General features: G+C 36.5%; 1 protein-coding gene across 1 annotated transcript; it reads left to right on the top strand.

The window, feature by feature from the left end:
• Window positions 1-4,173: 4,173 nt before the first annotated feature.
• LOC140445989 (uncharacterized) lies at window positions 4,174-24,299 on the top strand. Its single transcript, XM_072538466.1, has 2 exons — window positions 4,174-4,306; window positions 12,896-24,299. Exons 1-2 carry the CDS (start codon window positions 4,295-4,297, stop codon window positions 24,296-24,298), a joined length of 11,415 nt encoding a protein of 3,804 aa, XP_072394567.1. The 5' UTR covers window positions 4,174-4,294; the 3' UTR covers window position 24,299.
• The last annotated feature ends 999 nt before the right edge of the window (window positions 24,300-25,298 follow it).

The raw sequence follows: 25,298 nt of genomic DNA, 5'->3' as shown, positions 1-25,298 counted from the left end.
AATAAGTGTTATTTACCTAGTAATTTTATTAACTAGTATGAGATTCAGTCTATTATGTTCCACTGGTTGGTCTGTAAGCACAGTGCGGTCCCAGTATAGCTTGTAGTTGTCATTTTCAAGCATTCTGTCAGGGACGTATTATTAATAAGGAAGATGGTCGGTTTGGAGAAGTCTTAATTTGTGAGCTAGTTCTTGGTGGATAATCTTTCCTACTGAGTCATGAAAATCTTTATAATTAGTACCGGCAAACGCCTGGCAGCCACCGGTAAGATTTGGATGGTTTCTTGGGCTTGGCATCCATATCGGCATTTGTCATTTTGGACTTAAGAATCTTTGACAATATATTTCAGGTAATTTTTAGTTCGAATATCCTGATCCTGAATGGCGAGTAGGAAACCCTCAGTCTCGGGAAACATTTTTCCTAATGTCAACCAATAGTTCGACGCTGTATTGTCGACATATTCTTGGCTGATCTCATTGGGATGTCGCTCATGCAGAGGTTTACCCATCCAGGTGCGCATTTTTTCTTGCTTAGTCAGATGGTTTATGCGTATTTCTTGCCCCCTAAGTAAAGTAGATGTCTCAGCCTGTACCTGAAAATAGGTTCTTAAATTAGTAACCTCTTTATCCAGTTGCTCAGCTATGTCCATAAGTCCTCTTTCCCCTTGATACCGCGGTAATGTTTTTCTCTCTACTGCACTGCGTGGAAGGTGTTTTTGCGCCTTTGTGAGAAGTGTTTTTACTTTTCGCTGATGACCCTCTATATCCCTTTTTGACCACTTAATAATACCAAATGAATAGCTCAGCGCGGAACAAGCGTACGTATTTAATGCCTTAAACAAATTCTTACTATTAAGATATGACTGATTAAGTTATCTTACCCTTCGTACGAACTCCGAAGTTACTTCGGTTTTCATTTGTTTATGGTCAAGTTTTTGTGCTTTCTTCCTCTGTTTTAAAACAGAGGAAGAAATTGAAAAATTTCACGATGACCTACAGAACACACTACAAAATAAAACATCTAGAGATATAACAGTAGTCATGGGTGATTTTAACGCCAAAGTTGGAGAAGGAAGATGTGAGTCTAATGTAGAACCATATGTACTCGGTGTTCGAAATGAGAGAGGAGAACGCCTTATAGAATTCTGACTAGAACATAATCTTGCGGTGATGAATCTTTCTTTAAACTGCCTAAACGACGCCTTTACACTTGGAAATCGCCAGCTGACAAGGTCGATAAAATCGTTAAAAACCGAATTGACTATATTTTGATAAACCAACCACAGATACCGAAATACAATACAATCGGTGAAAGCGTACCCAAATGCAGACGTGGCGTCGGACCACAGTCCTCTTGTAGCAAAATTCTAACTTCACTTAAAAAAGACACAAAAAAGCTACAAACGTGATAAACTTAACATACAAAAATTAGAATCAGAAGACGTCAAAGAAAAACTGAAACAAGAGATTAATGCAAACCTAGAATCCATACCGGAATCAATTGATGGTGATGCAGAACAACAGTGGCAATTCCTTAAAAATGCAATTATTGAAACAAGTCGCAGATAACTCACCACAACCAGATGCAAGAAAGGAGATTAGATGACGCCATGCAGTAAAGTCCATGAAAAATAATAAAGCTGCTGGTCCAGATGAAATACCAAGTGAATTGCTAAAACTGGTCAATGAAAAAAACATAGATATTTTAGTCCAACTACTGAACACAATCTATTCCACAGGAATGATTCCACGTGAAATGCTGACATCAACATTTATTTGTCTACCAAAGAAAGTAAATGATAAAGAATGTAGTGATTATCGAACGATCAGTCTAATGTCACTTACCTTAAAAACCCTGCTAAAAATCATCCATAATAGAATACACGCTAAGCTGGAGATGGATATTAGTGATTCAAAATTTGGATTTCGGAATGAGGTGGGCACAAGAGAGGCACTATTTTCTTTTAACGTGCTGACCCAAAGATGTTCGGATATTAATCGAGATCTTTATGTATGCTTTATAGACTACAACAAGGCATTCGATAAGGTAAAACATGACCGACTTATAGAAGTACTCAAAAACAAGAATCTGGATGTGAGGGATGTAACATTGAGATCAAATTTATACTACAACCAACGATCAAATGTGAAAATTGGAAGAGAAGTGTCAGAAGAAGTGGAGATAAGAAGAGGGGTCTTATTCTGAAGAAATCATACAAGAAGCTTTGGTAAACGAGACAGTCGGCATAAAAGTGAACGGAAGTTTAATTAACAACGTTAGGTATGCCGACGATACAGTCATAATAGCCGACAACGTTCAAGACTTAGAAACAATAATGAACAAAATATTAAGATATAGTTGAGAATACGGACTCTCTCTTAACATCAAAAAAACCAAATTCATGAAAATTAGCAAGAACAACAATACAAATGAAATATTAACTGTAGGCGGTCAGCAGATTGAGAGAGTAAAGATATACTTACTTGGGAACGATAATCACAGAAAATACCGATTATACTGCAGAAATAAGAGTCAGAATTAAAAAAGCACGTGCCAACTTCGTGAAAATGAAAAAAATTTTATGCAGCAAAGATCTGACATTGACCCTCAGAATAAGGCTAATTAAATACTATGTCAACAGTGTACTCTACTATGGAGCTGAATGGACATTAAACCGGAATACAATAAATCGACTTAACGCGTTTGAAATGTGGACATTTAGAAGATTGTTAAGGATTCCATGGGCAGATAGAGTCACGAATACAGAAGTGTTAAGGAGAATAGGCAGAGAGAGGGAAATGGAAAATACAATAAAAAAAGGAAATTGCAATATCTCGGACATATGATGAGAGGCGAAAGCTACAACATCTTGAGACTCATAATTCAAGCAAAAGTAGAGGGTAGGAGAAGCGTAGAAAGAAGACGCGTTTCCTGGTTGAAGAACCTGAGAGAGTGGTTTGGTTGCAGCTTAAGGCAATTGTTTAAAGCAGCTGCCTCTAATTTCAGAATAGCCATGATGATTGCCAACCTTCGTCGCGGAGATGGCACTTAAAGAAGAAGAATATGGTCAATTTTACGCGCTTGTTTTACTCCGAGATATTAGTACATATTATTTTCACCCATTGCCTCGATGTTGTGGCCTTTTTGCGTATTGAAAACTCCGGGCTGGACCTTTCATCTGACTATATTTAGTATACGGCACTTGTTTAGTCCAAAATGCATACTGATATCATTTGAGATAGTTTCTACAGTTTTTAGCATCTGATCTAAGTGGTTTCGAGTGGAAGCCATTAATTTCAAATCATCCATATACAACAGATGATTAAGCTTCGCCACAACAGTGTTGTTATTTTTGATGCTAAATCCTGAGTCAGTGGAATTCAGTAGCTGAGATAGTGGGTTCATCGCTAAACAGAACCAAAGAGGACTCAACGAGTCCCCCTGGAAAAGGCCCTGGTTAATTGGGATATCTTCAGTTTCGATGTTGTTTTCACCTGGTATTTGAAGGTGAATTTTAGTCTTCTACTCGGTCATTATATGCTTTTGTTATTGCTTTCTTTATTGTTATTATTACTAATATTATTTAATACCGCAATATGTAAAATTCATACGAATATTTACATTTATTTTTCGCAATATTGTATATCTTTTGTAAACAGGTACTACGAGTAATAAATAGTAAATAAAGTTGGCATTTGTCAAACTTCCATAATTTCTAATAAGTTAACATAGCTAACTTAAACTTTTTAAGTCCATCTGCTTTACCTTTCATTATTTTTTGAAGTGCTTGTTAAATCTCCTCATTTCTTATTTTAAGTGACCACTGCTGTAACTATCTTCGTTAATTCAATTGATTTTGTGTTCAAATTCTGCATTTAATAAACTATCAAAGTACTTTTCCTATCGCTTTTTAACAATTTTTTCAATTTAGTTAACCCAATGTGGACCAGGTTTCCATGGGTCATGATCCCTACGCATTTCTTAATAATCATAAACGAAGCATCGAGAAGAAAATCGTAAAAAATTCCATCAAAAAACGTAAAACTATACGCAGAAATGATGACCACAAAGATTTGGTCACATCTAATCAATAAATAAAAATTATCTTTGACCTTTTTTTCAATATTTGCAACATTTACCGATTCAAAAAAATAAAAACTGTACTTTAATTTAATGAGTTTATAAAAAGTTAAGACTTCCTATCATGTGGCCTAAGATAACCTCGTTATGTTATATATATGACAATTATTACGAGAGTATACACTTTTGATTTTGGTGAAATAGTGGAGTGCAATGAAAGTGTTGGTAAGTATTTTTTATATATATTTAGGGATTCTACAGTATTCACTGCTTTCCCTCGCTCAACCGTTTCCATCTCTCTCTGTTATTCCATTCTCCATCGTTTAGGCCTTACTCATGGCGTCGTCTACGTCGTTCCTCCAGGATTTTCGGGGTCGTCCTCTTTTCCTCCTTCGTATGGGGCTCTATTCGGTTATTCTCTTTATCCATCTGCTGTCGCTAGTTCTTCTTACATGTCCATACCACTTTAATCTTTTTTGTTCTATATATGTTAGTATGTCTGTTTCTATTGATGTTCTTTGCTTTATTTCGTCATTACTTCTCCTATCCATTCTTGTTACTCTCCAGCATCTTCGCAGGCATTTCATCTCTGTTGCTACTATCTTACTGCTGCTTTTCTTGTTTATGATCCAATTTTCAGCCCTATATGTCATAATACTTCGCACTAATGTTTTATAAATCTGCGTTTTTGTCTTCATATTTAGGTGTCTATCCCACCATACTGAGTTAAGTTGTCGGATTGCTGTTCTTGTTTGTCCTAATCTTTGTGTAATTTCTTCCTCTGTTGTTGCCTTTTTCGTGATTATAAACCCCAGGTATTTTAATTTATACTTTCCTTTGATTGTTACGTTGTCATCAATCTGTAGATCTTCTATGTCTTCTTCACTTGTAGATAGGTACTCTGTTTTCGCGAGGTTAATATCTAGGCCAGCCTTGGTATATTTTTCTTGTAGTTTCTTTATCATGTAGCTGAGGTCGTCTTGGTCTTGTGCAATCACTACCTGATCGTTTGCAAAGCTTAACGTATATAGGTATTCGTTCCGTACCGGTACTCCCATGTCTTCGCATTTTCTTTTCCATGTAGTCAAGGCTTTTTCTAAGTATATTTTGAATAGGTTTGGAGATGTGGAACAACCCTGCAGGAGCCCTTTTGTTGTGGTGAAGTCTCCTATGATTCTTGTTCCCATTTTAATGGACACTTTATTTTCTTTATACAGAGCTTTTGTAGCTTCTATGAGCTCCGTCTGTATTTCTAATTTGTACATTGCCTCCCATAGTTCTGACCTTGGTACAGAGTCTTACGCCTTTCTCAGGTCCACAAATGCCAAGTGTATATCTCTATTTTTTGCTTTTTTCTTTTCCAACAGTTGTTCCAGTGAGTATATGTGGTCTATCCATGATCTTCCTGCCGTAAAGCCTGCCTGATTCTCCCCGATTTTGCCTTTTATCGCTTGCTCTATCTTTTCTCGCAGTATCTTCCCATATAATCTTCCTATTGATGATATTACGCTTATTCCTCTGTAGTTTTCGCATCGTTTTCTATCTCCTTTCTTAAATATAGATGTCATATATGCCTCCGTCCATTCCTTTGGGAGCTGTTCTCCATTTATGGCATTCTGAAATATCCATTGTATCATCCGGTGTAATTTTTTTGATCCGTATTTTATAAGCTCAGGTGAGATGCCTCCAGGTCCCGGTGCTTTCTTATTTTTGATTGCTTTTATGGCCGTTCTCATTTCCCTATCTGTTATTTCTATTTCGTGTTGTGGAAATCTGCTTCGTCTTCGCCTGTTTTCTTTTCCAATGAATTGTGGTCTTTGTTCTGTTAATAGTTCCTTGTAGTAGTCCTTCCATTCTTTGTCCTGTATATTTTCCAATTTAATTTTTTCTTTTGAGTTTTGTTTCAATTCTCTCAGTACTTTCCATTACTCCGAAGTTCTTGTACCTCCTATATATGTTTCAATATTTAAGCAGATTCTTTCCCATTCTTCATTCTTTTGCTGTGTTATTTGTTTTTTCACTTCTCTATCTTTTTCTCTATATTCTTTATAAACTTCGTCGTTGTTTGTAGTCAGCCATTTTTTGTATAGTTGCTTTTTTTCTTCAATTATTCTTTTTGATGGATCATTTATTTCATAATAGTGCTGTTTATTTGTTATATGTTCTTTTTCCCCAAGGGCTTCGAATGCTGCTTGCTTTATACTCGCGTTAATATGCTCGTATATTTCTTCGATGTTGCCGTATCTAAATTCTATTAATTTTTGGTCTAGACGTTGTTGGTATAGTTCTCTTATTGATTGTTCTTGGAGTAGTTCTATATTGTATTGTTTTTCTCTTATAGTGTTCAATGGTTCTTCTGTGGAGGGGGTCTTGTTATGTTTCCAATTAATGCCCATTTTTGCTGTCAGTAGTCTATGGTCCGTTCCACATTCTGCTCCTCTTTTGACTCGCACATCTTTGATCTTTATTGTGGTATCTTGTTTGATATTTATGTAGTCTATTATCGATTTTAGCTTTCGTGTTTCTTGCGTCCATGTATATTTATGAATATTTTTAAGTCTGAAGAATCCGTTGGTGATTTTTAGGTTGTTAAGTTCGCATAGTTCAATCAGACGTTCTCCGTTATCGTTTTGTTCATCCTCTCCAAATCTCCCCACTACTTTATCGTTTTCTTTCCTTCCAGTTTTGCCGTTAAGGTCTCCTGTTATAATTATCCCCACGTTATTTTTAATTAGCTCTATTTGATTTTGAAGTTGTTCCGTGAAATGTTCTTTTTCTACTCTCGGAGAATCGTCTGTTGGTGCATATACTCCGAGTATCACTGTCTCTTCCGAGTATTCCACTTATTTTTGTTAGTATTCCCACTCCTGCCGTTGCTCTACATTCTTTATTAACTTTTATTAACTCCTCTCCAGCAGTGGATATGGTCTTCTATTGTTTCTGTTCCATTTCCTTTTCTTCTTCCTTCATTTTTGGTTTCTGTTGTTACTAGTATGTCGATGTTGCTTTCTTTAAACTCTTTGATCACTTCCGTCGCCTTTTTGTTCCATCCTTGTATATTCCATGTTGCACATCTGAATGTTCTATCTTTTCTTCGTTTCGATTTTTGGTTGCTTTTTCATCTTGCGATTTTCGTTCTTCTTACCCTTATGTTTTTCTGTGTGTTAGGTTGCTAATTCCTAACGCCACAACCCCCGTTTGGAGGACCTTTTCTTCAGCCGCCCATTCTGGATCAGACGCTGTTGGTTCTTCCGCCCTCTTGACCATTGTGACTTTTCCAGCCATCCTCTGCTCTCGAGACCGTTGACCGGTTTTCACCTGTACCCCAGGCAGGGACCCTCACAGGGTGCTATCAGCCGGGTCAGCTGAACCCTAGTTTTTTTTTAGAGGTGTTACTCCTCTATCCCTCCTCTTTTATCCGGGCTTGGGACCGGCTGCATCGGTTATAGAGCTACTCAATTCACCCGACACCAATCCAGGCAGAGTTAGTATTTTTTAATATTACAAAATTTATACCACAAAGCTAATAAAAAGATTGTATATACTTCTTTTTCTCTTCTTGTTGGCACTACAGTTAAGTGGGTCTTTATCTGACTGTTTTCTTCCGTTGAAATCGCTCTTTTGTTTTTCTCGCTCATCCTTTTTCTTATCTTTCTTAAATTATCCCGTTTTGATAATCGCCGATTATATTCTCAGAATTAAATTACTATTTTAATGGGAATAAGCCACAATTGAAGTATAATAACATATAAATAGTAAAAACTTTTAAATGCTACAAGAAAATAGCTTCAGAGGACAATACTCAGAATTTAATAATTAAATTAACCTATAGTTCTGTGTCTTCTTTTTATCTTCTTTCTTGATTATTGACTGTAAAATACCAGCTTCCCACTCCTTCAGCATTGGCTCTTCTGTCGATATTAGGGTTAATATATAGTGAATTCTACCCCACAATTTAATTCTCTTATTTCTTAATAATTTAACTGTAATTCTGTTTAGACCTAAGCTTCGTTATGTTTTTTAACTTTACAATAAAGTAAGTTTTTATATTAACTTATAATTTTTGGCTTCTCTCCTTGTCTTAGATACATACCGTCAGCCTTGGTCTGAATACTATATGATTTATTTTATTATTTTGTTAAATTTTCTTTTTTCGTTTCTGTTATGTTCCAGGCCGACTTTCACGGCTTCCCTTTTATTTTTTCTGTATATCGTATTCGATTTTATTCTCTTCTGATCGTAAATTTTCGTATTATTTCTTGTATTTCTTTATGCTTGAATAAATCTAGTTTGATTTTATACTTTAAGCGTTTTCTTAATTCCCCATCATATTATTGTCTATTTATTTCCCTTCCACATTTTTTGACAGTTTCTTTTAAAGCTTCCCTTATTAACATTTTCATTTGCTTCTATTTCTTCTCTGCACTCTGTTTCACTCTTTGTCTGTTGAGTTTTTCCTTTTGAAAATTCTTGTATTCTTATTTTTTGCTATACCTAGTTCTATTTTTCTGTTTCTTTTGCCTTTGACGTAATTTCCTGTCGCAGTTTTGTCCCCCTAATATAGTGATTCGCAATACGTTGTGATGTTGGTTATATCTGTTGGTTATATATTGGTTATATCTGGCCATCTTTTTAAGATTGGAACCTTGTCAATTTGGTTGGTTTCATTGGATCCTGCTAATTTTCCATGCTTATGGATTTTGTTTTACAAAATATAATCAAAATACCATGTATTTTATTTTGTAACAACTAATTTTTAATCCTATTGTAGTCCATCTAAGTCATCGCTCAACTGTGTTACCTGTTACCTGCGTATCTGATGGTATTAATTTTTACACCATATTACAAGTAGTGCAAAGCAAGTTTAAAGATTCTATCTAAATATGAATTAAACAATAACAGCACACAACTAACCATAATACTAACGAAATCTTGACAGTAGAAGGCCAGCAGATTGAAAGAGTAAAAAAGTACACTTACCTAGGAACACTTATAACAGAAAATAATGACTACACTGCAGAAATCAAAGGCAGAATCGAAAAAGCACGTTCTAATTTTATGAAAATGAAAAAGGTCCTATGTGGCAAAGATTTAACATTAGCTCTTAAAGTACGCCTAACAAAATATTACGTATACAGTGTACTATAATATGGAGTGGAATCATGGACGTTAAATCTAGACACAATAAGACGACTTAACGCCTTTGAAATGTGGACCTATAGAAGAATTATGAGGGTTTCCTGGGTAGATAGAGTTACGAACAATGAAGTACTGAGAAGAATAGGTAAAGAGAAGAAAGTTGAACTAACAATTAAAGAAGGAAAGCTACAGTATCTCAGACATGTGATGCGGGGCGAGAAGTATGGCATCTTGCGACTCATAATGCAAGGAAAGATAGATGGCAGAAGAAGCATCGGAAGAAGACGAATTTCATGGCTCAAGAACCTGAGAGAATGGTTTGGATGCAGCTCAAAACAACTTTTTAGAGCTACTGCCTCAAAAATTAAAATAGCTATGATGATTGCCAACCTCCGTAGCGGAGATGGTACCTGAAGAAAAAGAAGTACACAACCTTGCCTGACTCCCTCTGGAATCTGGCACTCTTCTGTCGATTTCTCGTTAATACAAATGGTCGCTGTTTGACGCCAATATAATTTTTATTGATCCTGACGTTGCAGCTGTTAATTTCTTTATTGCTTAATATGTTAGCTTGTTTTATAATTATTAAAAACGGTAAAGACATCTTTAAGTTGGTTATGTTAATCATTTGAAGCCGTAAACAATACTTTTTACTCCAAAATAAAATATCTAACAAGAATGAGCGGATGACCGAAGAAATATTGGGGATGATGACACAACGCAGTCAGGACAAAATAAAGTACAGAAATATGCACGGCCAAATTCGTAAAGAAATTATAGTGGCAAAGAAAATCTGGATGACTATATTTTGCACAACTAGGCTTTAATCGCCATAAGAAAATTAAGGTAAAATTGCTTGGATCTTCAAGAAAAATAAGTGACTGATATACATAATGACAGGACCGGATGTCTGCTGAAATAATCCAGTTACTTAATGAAGAAAATCTAGACATTATTGTAAAGCTCTTTACTGATATCTACGGTACGGACTAGATTTGAAAAGATTGGCTTTTCTCTACATTTATTGCCCTATCCAAATTCGCGTGCAAAATTCTGCAAGAACCACTGACTAAAAAGGTAAAGGAACTACGTTTTAAAATTTTTGTTAAGAATACTACATACAAGAATATTTAAGAAATGTAAAGAGGTCAGTGGCTAAAGTCATTTTAGTTTCAAAAATAGACTTGCCACAAGATAGACGATCTTTAGTATGCCAACATTTAGTTGAAAGATGGCAAGAAGAATGAAGCAACACGGAGGATGTGGCACAGTGGACTAAGATGCTGATCTTGAACATAAGAGATTGGGTGGACTGTGGTCGCAGCTGACTGGATTATTTCCTAAAGCAGGTGCTCACAGGACACGGGTGTTTTAGGACCTACCTTTATAAGTTCGAAGAGGCTGGCACAGGTAAATGCCTATACTGTGGACCTCGGACACTGTGACATAAACGATGTTATAGTGCAACAGATGTACAGTGGAAAGGAACAGAATGGAAGGTGAGACAGGTGTGAATTTTGTAACAATGGAAAAAGTGATTGAGAGAATGATTAAAAATACAGCAGGTTGGACTAGTTGGTCAGAGAATTGTTTATATCAAAGATTATGAGAAAATATTCGATTAAGTGAAACACGAAATAATGGTGAAATATATAAAAAAATTCGAATAGCCTTCCAGGGATTTAACAGTTATTGCCAATTTGTATTGGAAACACGAAGCAACCGTACGTCTTCAAAATTTCAACAAAACGGAAGATTTCTCAATAAAAAGAAAATAAGGCAAGGTTGTTTTTGCAGAAGCAGTGACAAAGTAAACGGCATATTTATCGATAACATTAGGTATGCCGATGACACAACGATAGTGGTAGATAACAACCGTAGATCTTAAACGTCTTTTAAATGTCTAAACTGCTAAATGGGTAGAAATATTTACTCAAATTCAAAAGTATATGTATCTGGAAAAAAAAATTGAGCAAGTTAAGGTTGGGATGTCTGCTAAACGATAGTTTTGCAGGGACTCTGAGACTGAACATTGAACTAAAAAACTTAAAGATTATAGATGAAACTGACAACGTTAGAAATGAGAAAGTATTAAGAAGAGCCTTCAGGATAGGGAACTTTTTGTTGTTGTAAAACGTAAGAAGACTGCAATATGGAGCACATACCATGAAGAGAATGATACACTTTTCAGCAACTATTCAACTATTCAATTCACAGTTATAAAATGCCTCGCAGTGCTGCTAAAAATAAAATTTATTCTTGACTATCTGCTACAATTTACATTGTAGCGAACGGTCGCAATCGTTGATGATCCTGACACATTTTCGGATACAGATAAAAATGTAATTATTAGCGCTGCCAGAAAGAAGAGATTTTGGTGCTTAAATTTGTTACAAAAGAGAAAAAAAGTGGAGATAATGCCTTGTTAATTAATTCTTCAACTTGACACCTTAGACCAAGTTACAAATTTCTGTAGAATGTCTATGGATGGTTCGGAAATGAAATTTAAAATCACACCATATAGAATTATAAATTGTGTCAGTCCCACTACCTGACTTTTTTGAAGAGTCTTTGAAGCGCTTCCTGTGTTTCATATTAGTAGAAATTTTGTTCCAGGCGTCAGTTTTTTTGTTTATTAATATTATGTTTATAATTTCGACATCGGATTCCATAGACATTCTTTGTTTCTATATAGATCTATTAACTGTAACGTCTTTTCATTAGTCCATTCCATATTGCAAAATTATTTAAGCATACAAGTTCTTAGTACTATACAACAAACATACCTCTCAAACTATTTTGTAAATAAATTAGTAATAAAAATAGTACCTTCCAACGAATTCGTTCGCTACGTTCTATCCATTGTTCACACTGAACACCGATTTCTTTTGATGATTCGCTGATTTACCGACATCGGTTAGAAATATGTCCGAACTCGAACGACTTTGTTCGATCGTGTTTGATTCGCTGTTTAAATACAATAATTTTACCGAACGAATTCGTTCGTTCGTTTATGTTCGCTTTGATTAAATGTGTTACGCAGAAATGTCCGGAACCTTAAGAAGGAGAAGATCCATCCTAGGTTCTTAAAACGATTTGATATGCTGTGAAAGGTCTTTAACGCCAATATAAATAATTCCTAAGTTGCAAGCTGCTCAAAAAAGAAAGAACAAAGAAAATCTAACAGAAGACTTATATCTAAGACATATTTCTAACAGAATTAATACTGGTACTATAAAAGCTAAAAGAATTAATAGAAATATAAATTGATTAATAGATCTAATAAATCGAGCTTTCTCTCACTCATTACACATTTGTACAAAAAATATAATTTATAAACAATTAGTTAAAATTACTGCTGTAAGCAATCTTTTTTACTAAAATGACCTTTGACAAAAAGCTATAATTAGAATTATTCTAACTGCTTTGAGTCTACATTTTTGCAAAAGATACTAAGATGCTTACTTCTTCTTATTTTGTAGTCTCCTTTTAAAGGTTGTGGATTAAAATGAAAATTGTAGCTTGTAGATTAGGACTAAATTATATTTTTCAAGAGTTGGTGTATCTATTTTAAAGATTAAATTATTTATACCTTCCTTGCATTATTCTTTATTATTTGTTGCTTGTTCTTTTTTATTACACGTACTTAAAACTAATAAAAACTTTTTATTGTAGATTTGCCTAATACTGATAGGCGTTGCTAGTAGCCACCCCCACGGAGGCAGCTATGGAGGCAGTAGACAGCATAGCAGCTACACCAAAACCACTAGATTCCAAGAAAAAACTGTATCTGGTGGTCACTCAGGAGAACAGTTCGGCGAAGAAGATCATCAAGGTCAAGGAGGTCCTTCTAAATACGTTTTAAAAACTGTCGTTGAAGATCCCAACTATGGCAAAGGTCACGTCAAGAATGGTGCCTATGGTCATGGTCAATCTAAGTCTGGTCTAGAGTCTGAAGTCAATGAATTTGAAGGCCATCGTCGTGGACATGAAGCGTCTGTTTATTCAACTGTGAAAAAAACTGTCACCTCCTTTAGTCAAGGTGATGATAATTTGGGAGAAGATTCAGAAGAAACTGGTTTAAATTCTGGATATAGCAAGGTCAAAACAGTGATTTCCAGCTCTAGTCATGGTCATGGTAATGCTCAGGGTCGCGATAATGATCACGATAATTCAGAATTAGACTTGGAACGCACTGGTAATGGTATCCACTCAAATTCTGGACATAGGAAGGTTAAAACAGTAGTTTCCAGCTACGGTCATGGTCATGGTAATTCTGATGATCGTTCCGGAGAAGTGATAGAAGAAACTGGTTCAAGTAATCACTTTAATTCTGGATATAAGAAAGTTAAAACAGTAGTCTCTACTTCTAGCCACAGTCACGGTAGCTCTCATAGTCGTGATAATGATCAAGAACTTTCAGAATTAGATTTGGAACGTAATGGTAACAGAGGCCACTCAAATTCTGGATATCAGAAGGTTAAAACAGTAGTTTCCAGCAACGGTCATGGTCATGGTAATGCTGTTGATCATTCAGGAGAAGAACTAGAAGAAATTGGTTCAAGTGGTCACTCAAATTCTGGATATAAGAAAGTTAAAACAGTAGTGTCTACTTCTAGCCATAGTCACGGTAACTCTAATAGTCGTGATAATGATCAAGAACATTCAGAATTAGATTTGGAACGTAATGGTAACAGAGGCCACTCAAATTCTGGATATAGGAAGGTTAAAACAGTAGTTTCCAGCTACGCTCATGGTCACGGTACTGCTGATGATCGTTCCGGAGAAGTGATAGAAGAAACTGGTTCAAGTGATCACTCAAATTCTGGATATAAGAAAGTTAAAACAGTAGTATCTACTTCTAGCCACAGTCACGGTAACTCTCATAGTCGTGATAATGATCAAGAACTTTCAGAATTAGATTTGGAACGTAATGGTAACAGAGGCCACTCAAATTCTGGATATCAAAAGGTTGAAACAGTAGTTTCTAGCAACGGTCATAGTCATGGTAGGGCTGTTGATCATTCAGGAGAAGAACTAGAAGGAATTGGTTTAAGTAGTCACTCAAATTCAGGATATAGAAAAGTTAAAACAGTAGTATCTACCTCTAGCCATGGTCACAGTAACTCTCATGATCGTGGTAATAATCACGATAATTCAGAATTAGATTTGGAACGTATTGGTAACAGGGGCCACTCAAATTCTGGTTTTAAGAAGGTTGAAACAATAGTTTCCAGCAACATTCATGGTCATGGTAGTGCTGTTGATCGTTCAGGAGAAGAACTAGAAGAAATTGGTTTAAGTGGTCACTTAAATTCTGGATATAGGAAGGTTGAAACGGTCGTTACCAGCTATGGGCATGGTCATGGTAATGATCACGGTCATTCAGAAGTCAATCTAGAACATGGTCATCATAGTGGTCACTTAGATTCTGGATTTAGGGAGGTAGAATCAGTGATTTCCAGTCACGGTCATGATTATGACCATGTACATGGTCATGATTATGACCATGTGCACGGCCATTCTCAAATAGATTTAGTGCATGGTCATCACAGTGATCACTTACACTCTGGATTTAGAGAAGTGGAAACAGTAGTATCCAACCATGATCATGGTCATGGTATTGTTCACGGACATGGCCATGTAGATTTAGATTTGGCAAACACTCATCATCATGATCATTTAGATTCTGGGTTCAGAAACGTTGAAACAGTAATATCCAGCTATGGCCATGGTCATAGAAACGGTCATGATAATTCAGAAATAGATTTGGAAAGTATCGATAGCAACCACCATTCAAATTCTGGTGTAAGGAGAGTTGAAACCGTAGTGTCCAGCTATGGTAATGGCAACGCCCGTGGTTATAATAATGGTCATGGACGGGGGCTGGGTCATTCTGACTCTAACTTAAAACATTCCCAATCAGGATATCGAAAAGTAAAAACAACAGTTACTAATTATGGTGAAGGTGAATCAGCTTCGAGTTCAGAAACTCTTGATGTTGAAAACGGACTTGATCGCACCGATGCAGATAATGAGTCATTTTCTGAAGGTGGCTCTAAAATTATTAAAACCACAGTTATTAAAAAGACTACCAAGCATAGGAGTGGTCACAATTCAGGTGTAGATGAAGAAAACGGTTCAAACGAGTATATAACTGAAGAGTCTAACAATGAAAACAGTGATGTCAGTGTATCAGGTGGATCAAAAACTATTAAAACTACAATCAGAAAAACCATTTCACAAACAAACAGCAATTCAGATGAAAACTCTGACCTAAGAAAAAATGGATCTAGTGAAACAGTAGACCAAAAGATCCATGACTTGAATAGTAACTTGAATTTGTTGAATAAAAGCAATGGTTATACAATTACTAAAACGACAAGCACAAAAACAAGTTCCAGTCAAACAGGTGGCTCTTCTGTAAATAAAGAACAGTCTTCTAATCTTAATCTTAATAAAAGTAAAACAACAACAAAAACTGTACATACTAGCGGACAGCCTGCAGATAAACACGAAGATGAAGGTGCTTTAAAAGTAATAACCACACAACAAATTAATAAACATGTAGACAGTGGCAACACAGATAACCTTTTCCACGAAGACAAAGACTTTAAGTCAATAAGTGGATCTAAAATTATTAAAACAACCATCACTAAAACAAGTTCTCATTCCAGCGGTAGCTCTTTAGATCAAGATTCTAATCTACTTCATAAAGGTGGTCTTGATATTGTAAAAACTGTTTTAAAAGACAAAGACCTTGACACAGTAGGCAAAAGTATAGGATCTAATGTCGTTAAAACCACAATAACTAAAACTTCTCACTCAACTGATCAATTAAAGGAACCTTTGGAATTAAATAAAAAAATAGATGTTCACGAAGAAGACGATATGAACTCGAATGAAAATAGTGGTTCTAAAGTCACAAAAGTCACAAAAACAAGTCAATCAGGTGGAACAAAAACAGTTACAACTACAATCACAAAAACTACCGATGAAAATTTGGACTTGGGAGGTTACGAAGGTGTAACCAAGGTTGTCAAAACTGAGAATTTTGATGTACCCGCAGTAAGCTCTAACAGTGGATCGAAAGTCATTACAACAACAGTTACTAAAACAACTTCTTCTAATTCTTTTGATGAAAGTAACAACTTTGTTAAACCAGATTTTGGAGATATTTCAAAAATAGTTAAAACAGTGACTTCCGACAAACCAATGAAAAGTAGCGGGTCTACAGTCACTAAAACAGTGGTTACCCATTCCAGCGGTAGCTCTTTAGATCAAGATTCTGATCTACTTCATAAAGGTGGTCTTGATATTGTAAAAACGGTTTCCAAAGACAAAGACCTAGACACAGTGGTCAAAAGTACAGGATCTAATGTCGTAAAAACCACAATAAATAAAACTTCTCACTCAACTAATCAATTAAAGGAACCTTTGGAATTAAATAAAAAAACAGATGTTCACGAAGAAGACGATATGAACTCGAATGAAAATAGTGGTTCTAAAGTCACAAAAGTCACAAAAACAAGTCAATCAGGTGGAACAAAAACAGTTACAACTAAAATCACAAAAACTACCGATGAAAATTTGGACTTGGGAGGTTATGGAGGTGTAACCAAGGTTGTCAAAACTGAGAATTTTGATGTACCCGCAGTAAGTTCTACCAGTGGATCGAAAGTCATTACAACAACAGTTACAAAAACCACCGATGAAAATTTGGACTTGGGAGGTTATGGAGGTGTAACCAAGGTTGTCAAAACTGAGAATTTTGATGTACCCGCAGTAAGTTCTAACAGTGGATCGAAAGTCATTACAACAACAGTTACTAAAACATTTTCTTCTAATTCTTTTCATGAAGGTAACAACCTTGTTGAACCAGATTTTGGAGATATTTCAAAAATAGTTAAAACAGTGACTTCCGACAAACCACTGGAAAGTACCGGGTCTACAGTCACTAAAACAGTGGTTACCCATTCCAGCGGTAGCTCCTCAGATCAAGATTCTGATCTACTTCATAAAGGTGGTCTTGATATTGTAAAAACAATTTCCAAAGACAAAGACCTAGACACAGTAGGCAAAAGTACAGAATCTAATATCGTAAAAACCACAATAACTAAAACTTCTCACTCAACTGATCAATCAAAGGAACCTGTGGAATTAAATAAAAAAATAGATGTTCACGAAGAAGACGATATGAACTCGAATGAAAATAGTGATTCTAAAGTCACAAAAGTCACAAAAACAAGTCAATCAGGTGGAACAAAAACAGTTACAACTACAATCACAAAAACTACCGATGAAAATTTGGACTTGGGAGGTTATGGAGGTGTAACCAAGGTTGTCAAAACTGAGAATTTTGATGTACCCGCAGTAAGTTCTAACAGTGGATCGAAAGTCATTACAACAACAGTCACAAAAACTACCGATGAAAATTTGGACTTGGGAGGTTATGGAGGTGTAACCAAGGTTGTCAAAACTGAGAATTTTGATGTACCCGCAGTAAGTTCTAACAGTGGATTGAAAGTCATTACAACAACAGTTACTAAAACAACTTCTTCTAATTCTTTTGATGAAGGTAACAACCTTGTTGAACCAGATTTTGGGGATGTTTCAAAAATAGTTAAAACAGTGACTTCCGACAAACCACTAGAAAGTAGCGGGTCTACAGTCATTAAAACAGTGGTTACCAAAACAAGTTCTTCTCATTCCTACGGTGAGGACAAAAATCTTTTAGAACCAGATGTTGAAGGTATTTCCAAAATAGTTAAAACGGAACATTTTGATAAGCCAGTAGAAATTATCAAAGTCACCAGTTCTGGACAACCTGTCACTAAAGATCAAGAAAACGGTAGCGCTACAGTTACTACGACTACAATCACTAAATCTTCAGACCAAATTGGTGATCTTGAACAATCTGTTTTAAATGGTCAAAAAAATAATATTATTGGTACTGGTGGCAGTTCCACAAAAACTATAATCACCAAGACCAGTTCTTCTAGCTCTAATGGTCAGTCATTGCTTACCGATAAAGATTTTGGTCTGGGCAGCAAAATTATTACCGGAAAAGATGATGTTGATGTATTAAGTACACTAGGTGGCTCACATATTATCAAAACAACCATAACTAAAACAAGCAACTCTGGTTCAGGTCATATTGGTGATCTTGAACAATCTGTCCTCAGTGGTCATGGAGATAATGTACCTGGTTACGGCGGTAGCTCCACAAAAACTGTAATCACCAAAACAAGTTCTAGCTCTAATGGTCAGTCATTGCTGACGGATGAAGATTTTGGTTTGGGCAGCAAACTTGTTAAAGGAAAAGATGATGTTGATGTATTAAGTACACTAGGTGGCTCAAAGGTTATCAAAACAACCATAACTAAAACAAGCAACTCTGGTTCTGGTCATGTTGGCGATCTTGAACAATCTGTGCTAAGTGGTCATGGAGATAATACACCTGGTTACGCTGGTAGCTCCACAAAAACTGTGATCACCAAAACAAGTTCTAGCTCTAATGGTCAGTCATTGCTCACCGATAAAGATTTTGGTTTGGGCAGCAAAATTATTACCGGAAAAGATGATGTTGATGTATTAAGTACACTACGTGGCTCACATATTATCAAAACAACTATAACTAAAACAAGCAACTCTGGTTCAGGTCATGTTGGTGATCTTGAACAATCTGTCCTCAGTGGTCATGGAGATAATGTACTTGGTTACGGCGGTAGCTCCACAAAAACTGTGATCACCAAAACAAGTTCTAGCTCTAATGGTCAGTCATTGCTGACGGATGAAGATTTTGGTTTGGGCAGCAAACTTGTTAAAGGAAAAGATGATGTTGATGTATTAAGTACACTAGGTGGCTCAAAGGTTATTAAAACAACCATAACTAAAACAAGCAACTCTGGTTCTGGTCATGTTGGCGATCTTGAACAATATGTGCTAAGTGGTCATGGAGATAATACACCTGGTTACGCTGGTAGCTCCACAAAAACTGTGATCACCAAAACAAGTTCTAGCTCTAATAGTCAGTCATTGCTTACCAATAAAGATTTTGGTTTGGGCAGCAAAATTATTACCGGAAAAGATGATGTTGATGTATTAAGTACACTAGGTGGCTCACATATTATCAAAACAACCATAACTAAAACAAGCAACTCTGGTTCAGGTCATATTGGTGATCTTGAACAATCTGTCCTCAGTGGTCATGAAGATAATGTACTTGGTTACGGCGGTAGCTCCACAAAAACTGTGATCACCAAAACAAGTTCTAGCTCTAATGGTCAGTCATTGCTGACGGATGAAGATTTTGGTTTGGGCAGCAAACTTGTTAAAGGAAAAGATGATGTTGATGTATTAAGTACACTAGGTGGCTCAAAGGTTATCAAAACAACCATAACTAAAACAAGCAACTCTGGTTCTGGTCATGTTGACGATCTTGAACAATCTGTCATAAGTGGTCACGAAGATAATGTACTTGGTTACGGTGGCAGTTCCACAAAAACTGTAATCACTAAGACTAGCTCCTCTAGCTCTAATGGCCAATCATCGCTTACGGATGAAGATTTTGGTTTGGGCAGCAAATTCATTAAAGGAAAAGACGATGTTGATGTATTAAGTAAACTAAGTGGCTCAAAGATTATCAAAACAACCATAACTAAAACAAGCAACGCTGGTTCAGGTCATGTCGGCGATCTTGAACAATCTGCGCTAAGTGGTCATGGAGATAATGCACCTGGTTACGCTGGTAGCTCCACAAAAACTGTGATCACCAAAACCAGTTCTTCTAGCTCTAATGGTCAATCATTGCTGACGGATGAAAATTTTGGTTTGGGCAACAAACTTATTAAAGGAAAAGATGATATTGATGTATTAAGTACACTAGGTGGCTCAAAGGTTATTAAGACAACCATAACTAAATCAAGCAACTCTGGTTCAGGTCATGTTAACGATCTTGAACAATCTGTCCTCAGTGGTCATGGAGATAATGTACTTGGTTACGGTGGTAGCTCCACAAAAACTGTGATCACCAAAACCAGTTCTTCGAGCTCTAATGGTCAGTCATTGCTGACGAATAAAGATTTTGGTTTGGGCAGCAAACTTATTAAAGGAGAAGATAATGTTGATGTATTAAGTACACTAGGTGGCTCAAAGGTTATCAAAACAACCATAATTAAAACAAGCAACTCTGGTTCTGGTCATGTTGGCGATCTTGAACAATCTGTCTTAAGTGGTCATGGAGATAATGTACTTGGTTACGGTGGTAGCTCCACAAAAACTGTGATCACCAAAACCAGTTCTTCTAGCTCTAATGGTCAATCATTGCTGACGGATGAAAATTTTGGTTTGGGCAACAAACTTATTAAAGGAAAAGATGATATTGATGTATTAAGTACACTAGGTGGCTCAAAGGTTATTAAGACAACCATAACTAAATCAAGCAACTCTGGTTCAGGTCATGTTAACGATCTTGAACAATCTGTCCTCAGTGGTCATGGAGATAATGTACTTGGTTACGGTGGTAGCTCCACAAAAACTGTGATCACCAAAACCAGTTCTTCGAGCTCTAATGGTCAGTCATTGCTGACGAATAAAGATTTTGGTTTGGGCAGCAAACTTATTAAAGGAGAAGATAATGTTGATGTATTAAGTACACTAGGTGGCTCAAAGGTTATCAAAACAACCATAATTAAAACAAGCAACTCTGGTTCTGGTCATGTTGGCGATCTTGAACAATCTGTCTTAAGTGGTCATGGAGATAAGGTACCTGGTTACGGTGGTAGCTCCACAAAAACTGTGATCACCAAAACTAGTTCTTCTAGCTCTAATGGTCATTCATTGCTGACAGATAAAGGGTTTGGTGTGGGCAACAAACTTATTAACGGAAAAGATGATGTTGATATATTAAATACACTAGGTGGCTCAAAGGTTATCAAAACAACCATAACTAAAACAAGTAACTCTGGTTTAGGTCATGTTGGGGACCTTGAACAATCTGTCCTCAGTGGTCATGGAGATAATGTACTTGGTTACGGTGGTAGCTCCACAAAAACTGTGATCACCAAAACCAGTTCTTCTAGCTCTAATGGTCAGTCATTGCTGACAGATAAAGGTTTTGGTGTGGGAAACAAGATTATTAACGGAAAAGATGATGTTGATGTATTAAGTACACTAGGTGGCTCAAAGATTGTTAAAACAACCATAACAAAAACGAGCAACTCTGGGTCAGGTCATGTTGGCGATCTTGAACAATCTTTCCTAAGTGGTCATGGAAATAAGGTACCTGGTTACGGTGGTAGCTCCACAAAAACTATAACTACCGAGACTAGTTCTTCTAATGCCGATGTTCCGAGGAAACTAGTTTATGGGACAGATCGTGTTGATATATTGGGTTTAGGTAGCGCTTCAGAAGTTATCAAGACAACCATAACTAAGACCAGTAGTTCTAGTTCAGGTCAAGAAGCTAAAGAGAATATAGTTGACAACGACAGTGGCATTGGAGATGGGTCAAAAGTAATTCACAGAACTATTACCACTCATCTTGGAGGAAAAAATAATGGTGATATTAAGCAGTTAGTCTTAAGTGGTCATGAAAATAATGGACATGGTTATGGTAGCAGTTCCACAAAAACTACAATTATCAAAACCAGTTCTTCCAGCTCCGATGTTCCAAGCACATTAATTCATGGAACAGATAATTTGGATATATTTGGATTAGATAAAGGTTCAAGAGTGATACAAACAACTGTAACTAAAACAAGCAATACCGGTTTAGACCATGTTGGGGATCTTGGACAGTCTGTAATAAATAGTCATGAAATTAATGGAATTGATTATGGTAGCGACTCCAAAGTAATTCAAAGAACTGTAACAAAACACCTTGAAGGTCATGGTGGAAAAAATGTTGCTAATGTTGAACAATTAATCTTAAGTAAAGACAATAATGGACTTGGCCATGGAAGCAGTTCCACAAAGACCCAAACAATAACTAAAACAATTACCTCTAGTTCAGGCCAAGTTGCTGATCTTGAACAGTCTATCTTAAATGGTCATGGAAATAATGGAATTGGTTATGGAAGCGGTTCCAAGCTAATTCAAACCACTGTAACCAAACACCTTGGAGGTCACGGTGGACAAAATGTTGGTGGACTAGAACAATCAGTCTTAAGTGGTCATGAAAATAATGGACTTGGTTATGGAAGCAGTTCGACAAAGACTCAAACAGTAACTAAAACAAGCAGCACCACTTCAAACCAGCCTGGTGATCTTGAACGATCTATCTTAAATGGTAATGGAAATAATGGAATTGGTTATGGAAGTGGTTCCAAGGTAATTCAAACCACTGTAACCAAACACCTTGGAGGTCACGGTGGAAAAAATGTTGGTAATGTTGAGCAATTACTATTAAGTGGTAAAGAGAATAATGGACTTGGTTATGGAAGCAAATCCACAAAGACCCAAACAATAACTAAATCAATTACCTCTAGTTCAGGCCAGGTTGCTGATCTTGAACAGTCTATCTTAAATGGTCATGGAAATAATGGAATTGGTTATGGAAGCGGTTCCAAGGTAGTTCAAAAAACTGTAACCAAACACCTTGGAGGTCACGGTGGACAAAATGTTGGTGGACTAGAACAATCAGTCTTAAGTGGTCATGAAAATAATGGACTTGGTTATGGAAGCAGTTCGACAAAGACTCAAAAAATAACTAAAACAAGCAGCACCACTTCAAACCAGGCTGGTGATCTTGAACAGTCTATCTTAAATGGTAATGAAAATAATGGAATTGGTTATGGAAGTGGTTCCAAGGTAATTCAAACCACTGTAACCAAACACCTTGGAGGTCACGGTGGAAAAAATGTTGGTAATGAGGAGCAATTACTATTAAGTGGTAAAGAGAATAATGGACTTGGTTATGGAAGCAAATCCACAAAGACCCAAACAATAACTAAATCAATTACCTCTAGTTCAGGCCAGGTTGCTGATCTTGAACAGTCTATCTTAAATGGTCATGGAAATAATGGAATTGGTTATGGAAGCGGTTCCAAGGTAATTGAAAGAACTGTAACCAAACACCTTGGAGGTCATGGTGGACAAAATGTTGGAGAACTAGAACAATCAGTCCTAAAAGATCATAAGAATAATGGACTTGGTTATGGAAGCAGTTCCACAAACACCCAAACAATAACTAAAACAATTACCTCTAGTTCAGGCCAAGTTGCTGATCTTGAACAGTCTATCTTAAATGGTCATGGAAATAATGGAATTGGTTATGGAAGCGGTTCCAAGCTAATTCAAACCACTGTAACCAAACACCTTGGAGGTCACGGTGGACAAAATGTTGGTGGACTAGATCAATCAGTCTTAAGTGGTCATGAAAATAATGGACTTGGTTATGGAAGCAGTTCGACAAAGACTCAAACAGTAACTAAAACAAGCAGCACCACTTCAAACCAGCCTGGTGATCTTGAACGATCTATCTTAAATGGTAATGGAAATAATGGAATTGGTTATGGAAGTGGTTCCAAGGTAATTCAAACCACTGTAACTAAACACCTTGGAGGTCACGGTGGAAAAAATGTTGGTAATGTTGAGCAATTACTCTTAAGTGGTAAAGAGAATAATGGACTTGGTTATGGAAGCAAATCCACAAAGACCCAAACAATAACTAAATCAATTACCTCTAGTTCAGGCCAGGTTGCTGATCTTGAACAGTCTATCTTAAATGGTCATGGAAATAATGGAATTGGTTATGGAAGCGGTACCAAGGTAGTTCAAAAAACTGTAACCAAACACCTTGGAGGTCGCAATGGACAAAATGTTGGTGAACTAGAACAATCAGTCCTAAGAGGTCATGAGAATAATGGACTTGGTTATGGAAGCAGTTCGACAAAGACTCAAACAATAACTAAAATAAGCAGCGCCGGTTCAAGTAAGGTTGGTGATCTTGACCAGTCTATAGTAAATGGTCATGGAAATAATGGAATTGGTTATGGAAGCGGTTCCAAGGTAATTCAAAAAACTGTAACCAAACACCTTGGAGGTCACGGTGGACAAAATGTTGGTAACCTATAACAATCAGTCCTAAGAGGTCATGAGAATAATGGACTTGGTTATGGAAGCAGTTCGACAAAGACTCAAACAATAACTAAAACAAGTAGCACCAGTTCAAGCCAGGTTGGTGATCTTGAACAGTCTATAGTAAATGGTCATGGAAATAATGGAATTGGTTATGGAAGCGGTTCCAAGGTAATTGAAAGAACTGTAACCAAACACCTTGGAGGTCATGGTGGACAAAATGTTGGTGAACTAGAACAATCAGTCCTAAAAGATCATAAGAATAATGGACTTGGTTTTGGAAGCAGTTCGACAAAGACTCAAACAATAACTAAAACAAGCAGCACCAGTTCAAGCCAGGTTGGTGATCTTGAACAGTCTATATTAAATGGTCATGGAAATAATGGAATTGGTTATGGAAGCGGTTCCAAGGTTATTCAAAAAACTGTAACCAAACACCTTGGAGGTCACGGTGGACAAAATGTTGGTGAACTAGAACAATCAATTCTAAGAGGTCATGAGAATAATGGATTTGGATATGGAAGCAGTTCGACAAAGACTCAAACAATAACTAAAATAAGCAGCGCCGGTTCAAGTAAGGTTGGTGATCTTGAACAGTCTATATTAAATGGTCATGGAAATAATGGAATTGGTTATGGAAGCGGTTCCAAGGTAATTCAAAAAACTGTAACCAAACACCTTGGAGGTCACGGTGGACAAAATGTTGGTGAACTAGAACAATCAGTCCTAAGAGGTCATGAGAATAATGGACTTGGTTATGGAAGCAGTTCGACAAAGACTCAAACAGTAACTAAAACAAGCAGCACCAGTTCAAGTCAGGTTGGTGATCTTGAACAGTCTATAATTAATGGTCATGGAAATAATGGAATTGGTTATGGAAGTGGTTCTAAGGTAATTCAAAAAACTGTAACCAAACACCTTGGAGGTCACGGTGGACAAAATGTTGGTGAACTAGAACAATCAGTCCTAAGAGGTCATGAGAATAATGGACTTGGTT

The sequence above is a fragment of the Diabrotica undecimpunctata genome, chromosome 7, assembly GCF_040954645.1.
Source record: "Diabrotica undecimpunctata isolate CICGRU chromosome 7, icDiaUnde3, whole genome shotgun sequence".
Lineage (NCBI taxonomy): Eukaryota > Metazoa > Arthropoda > Insecta > Coleoptera > Chrysomelidae > Diabrotica > Diabrotica undecimpunctata.
The sequence above is the reverse complement of the archived record's forward strand: the minus strand, read 5'-3'. Positions and strand labels throughout refer to the sequence as shown.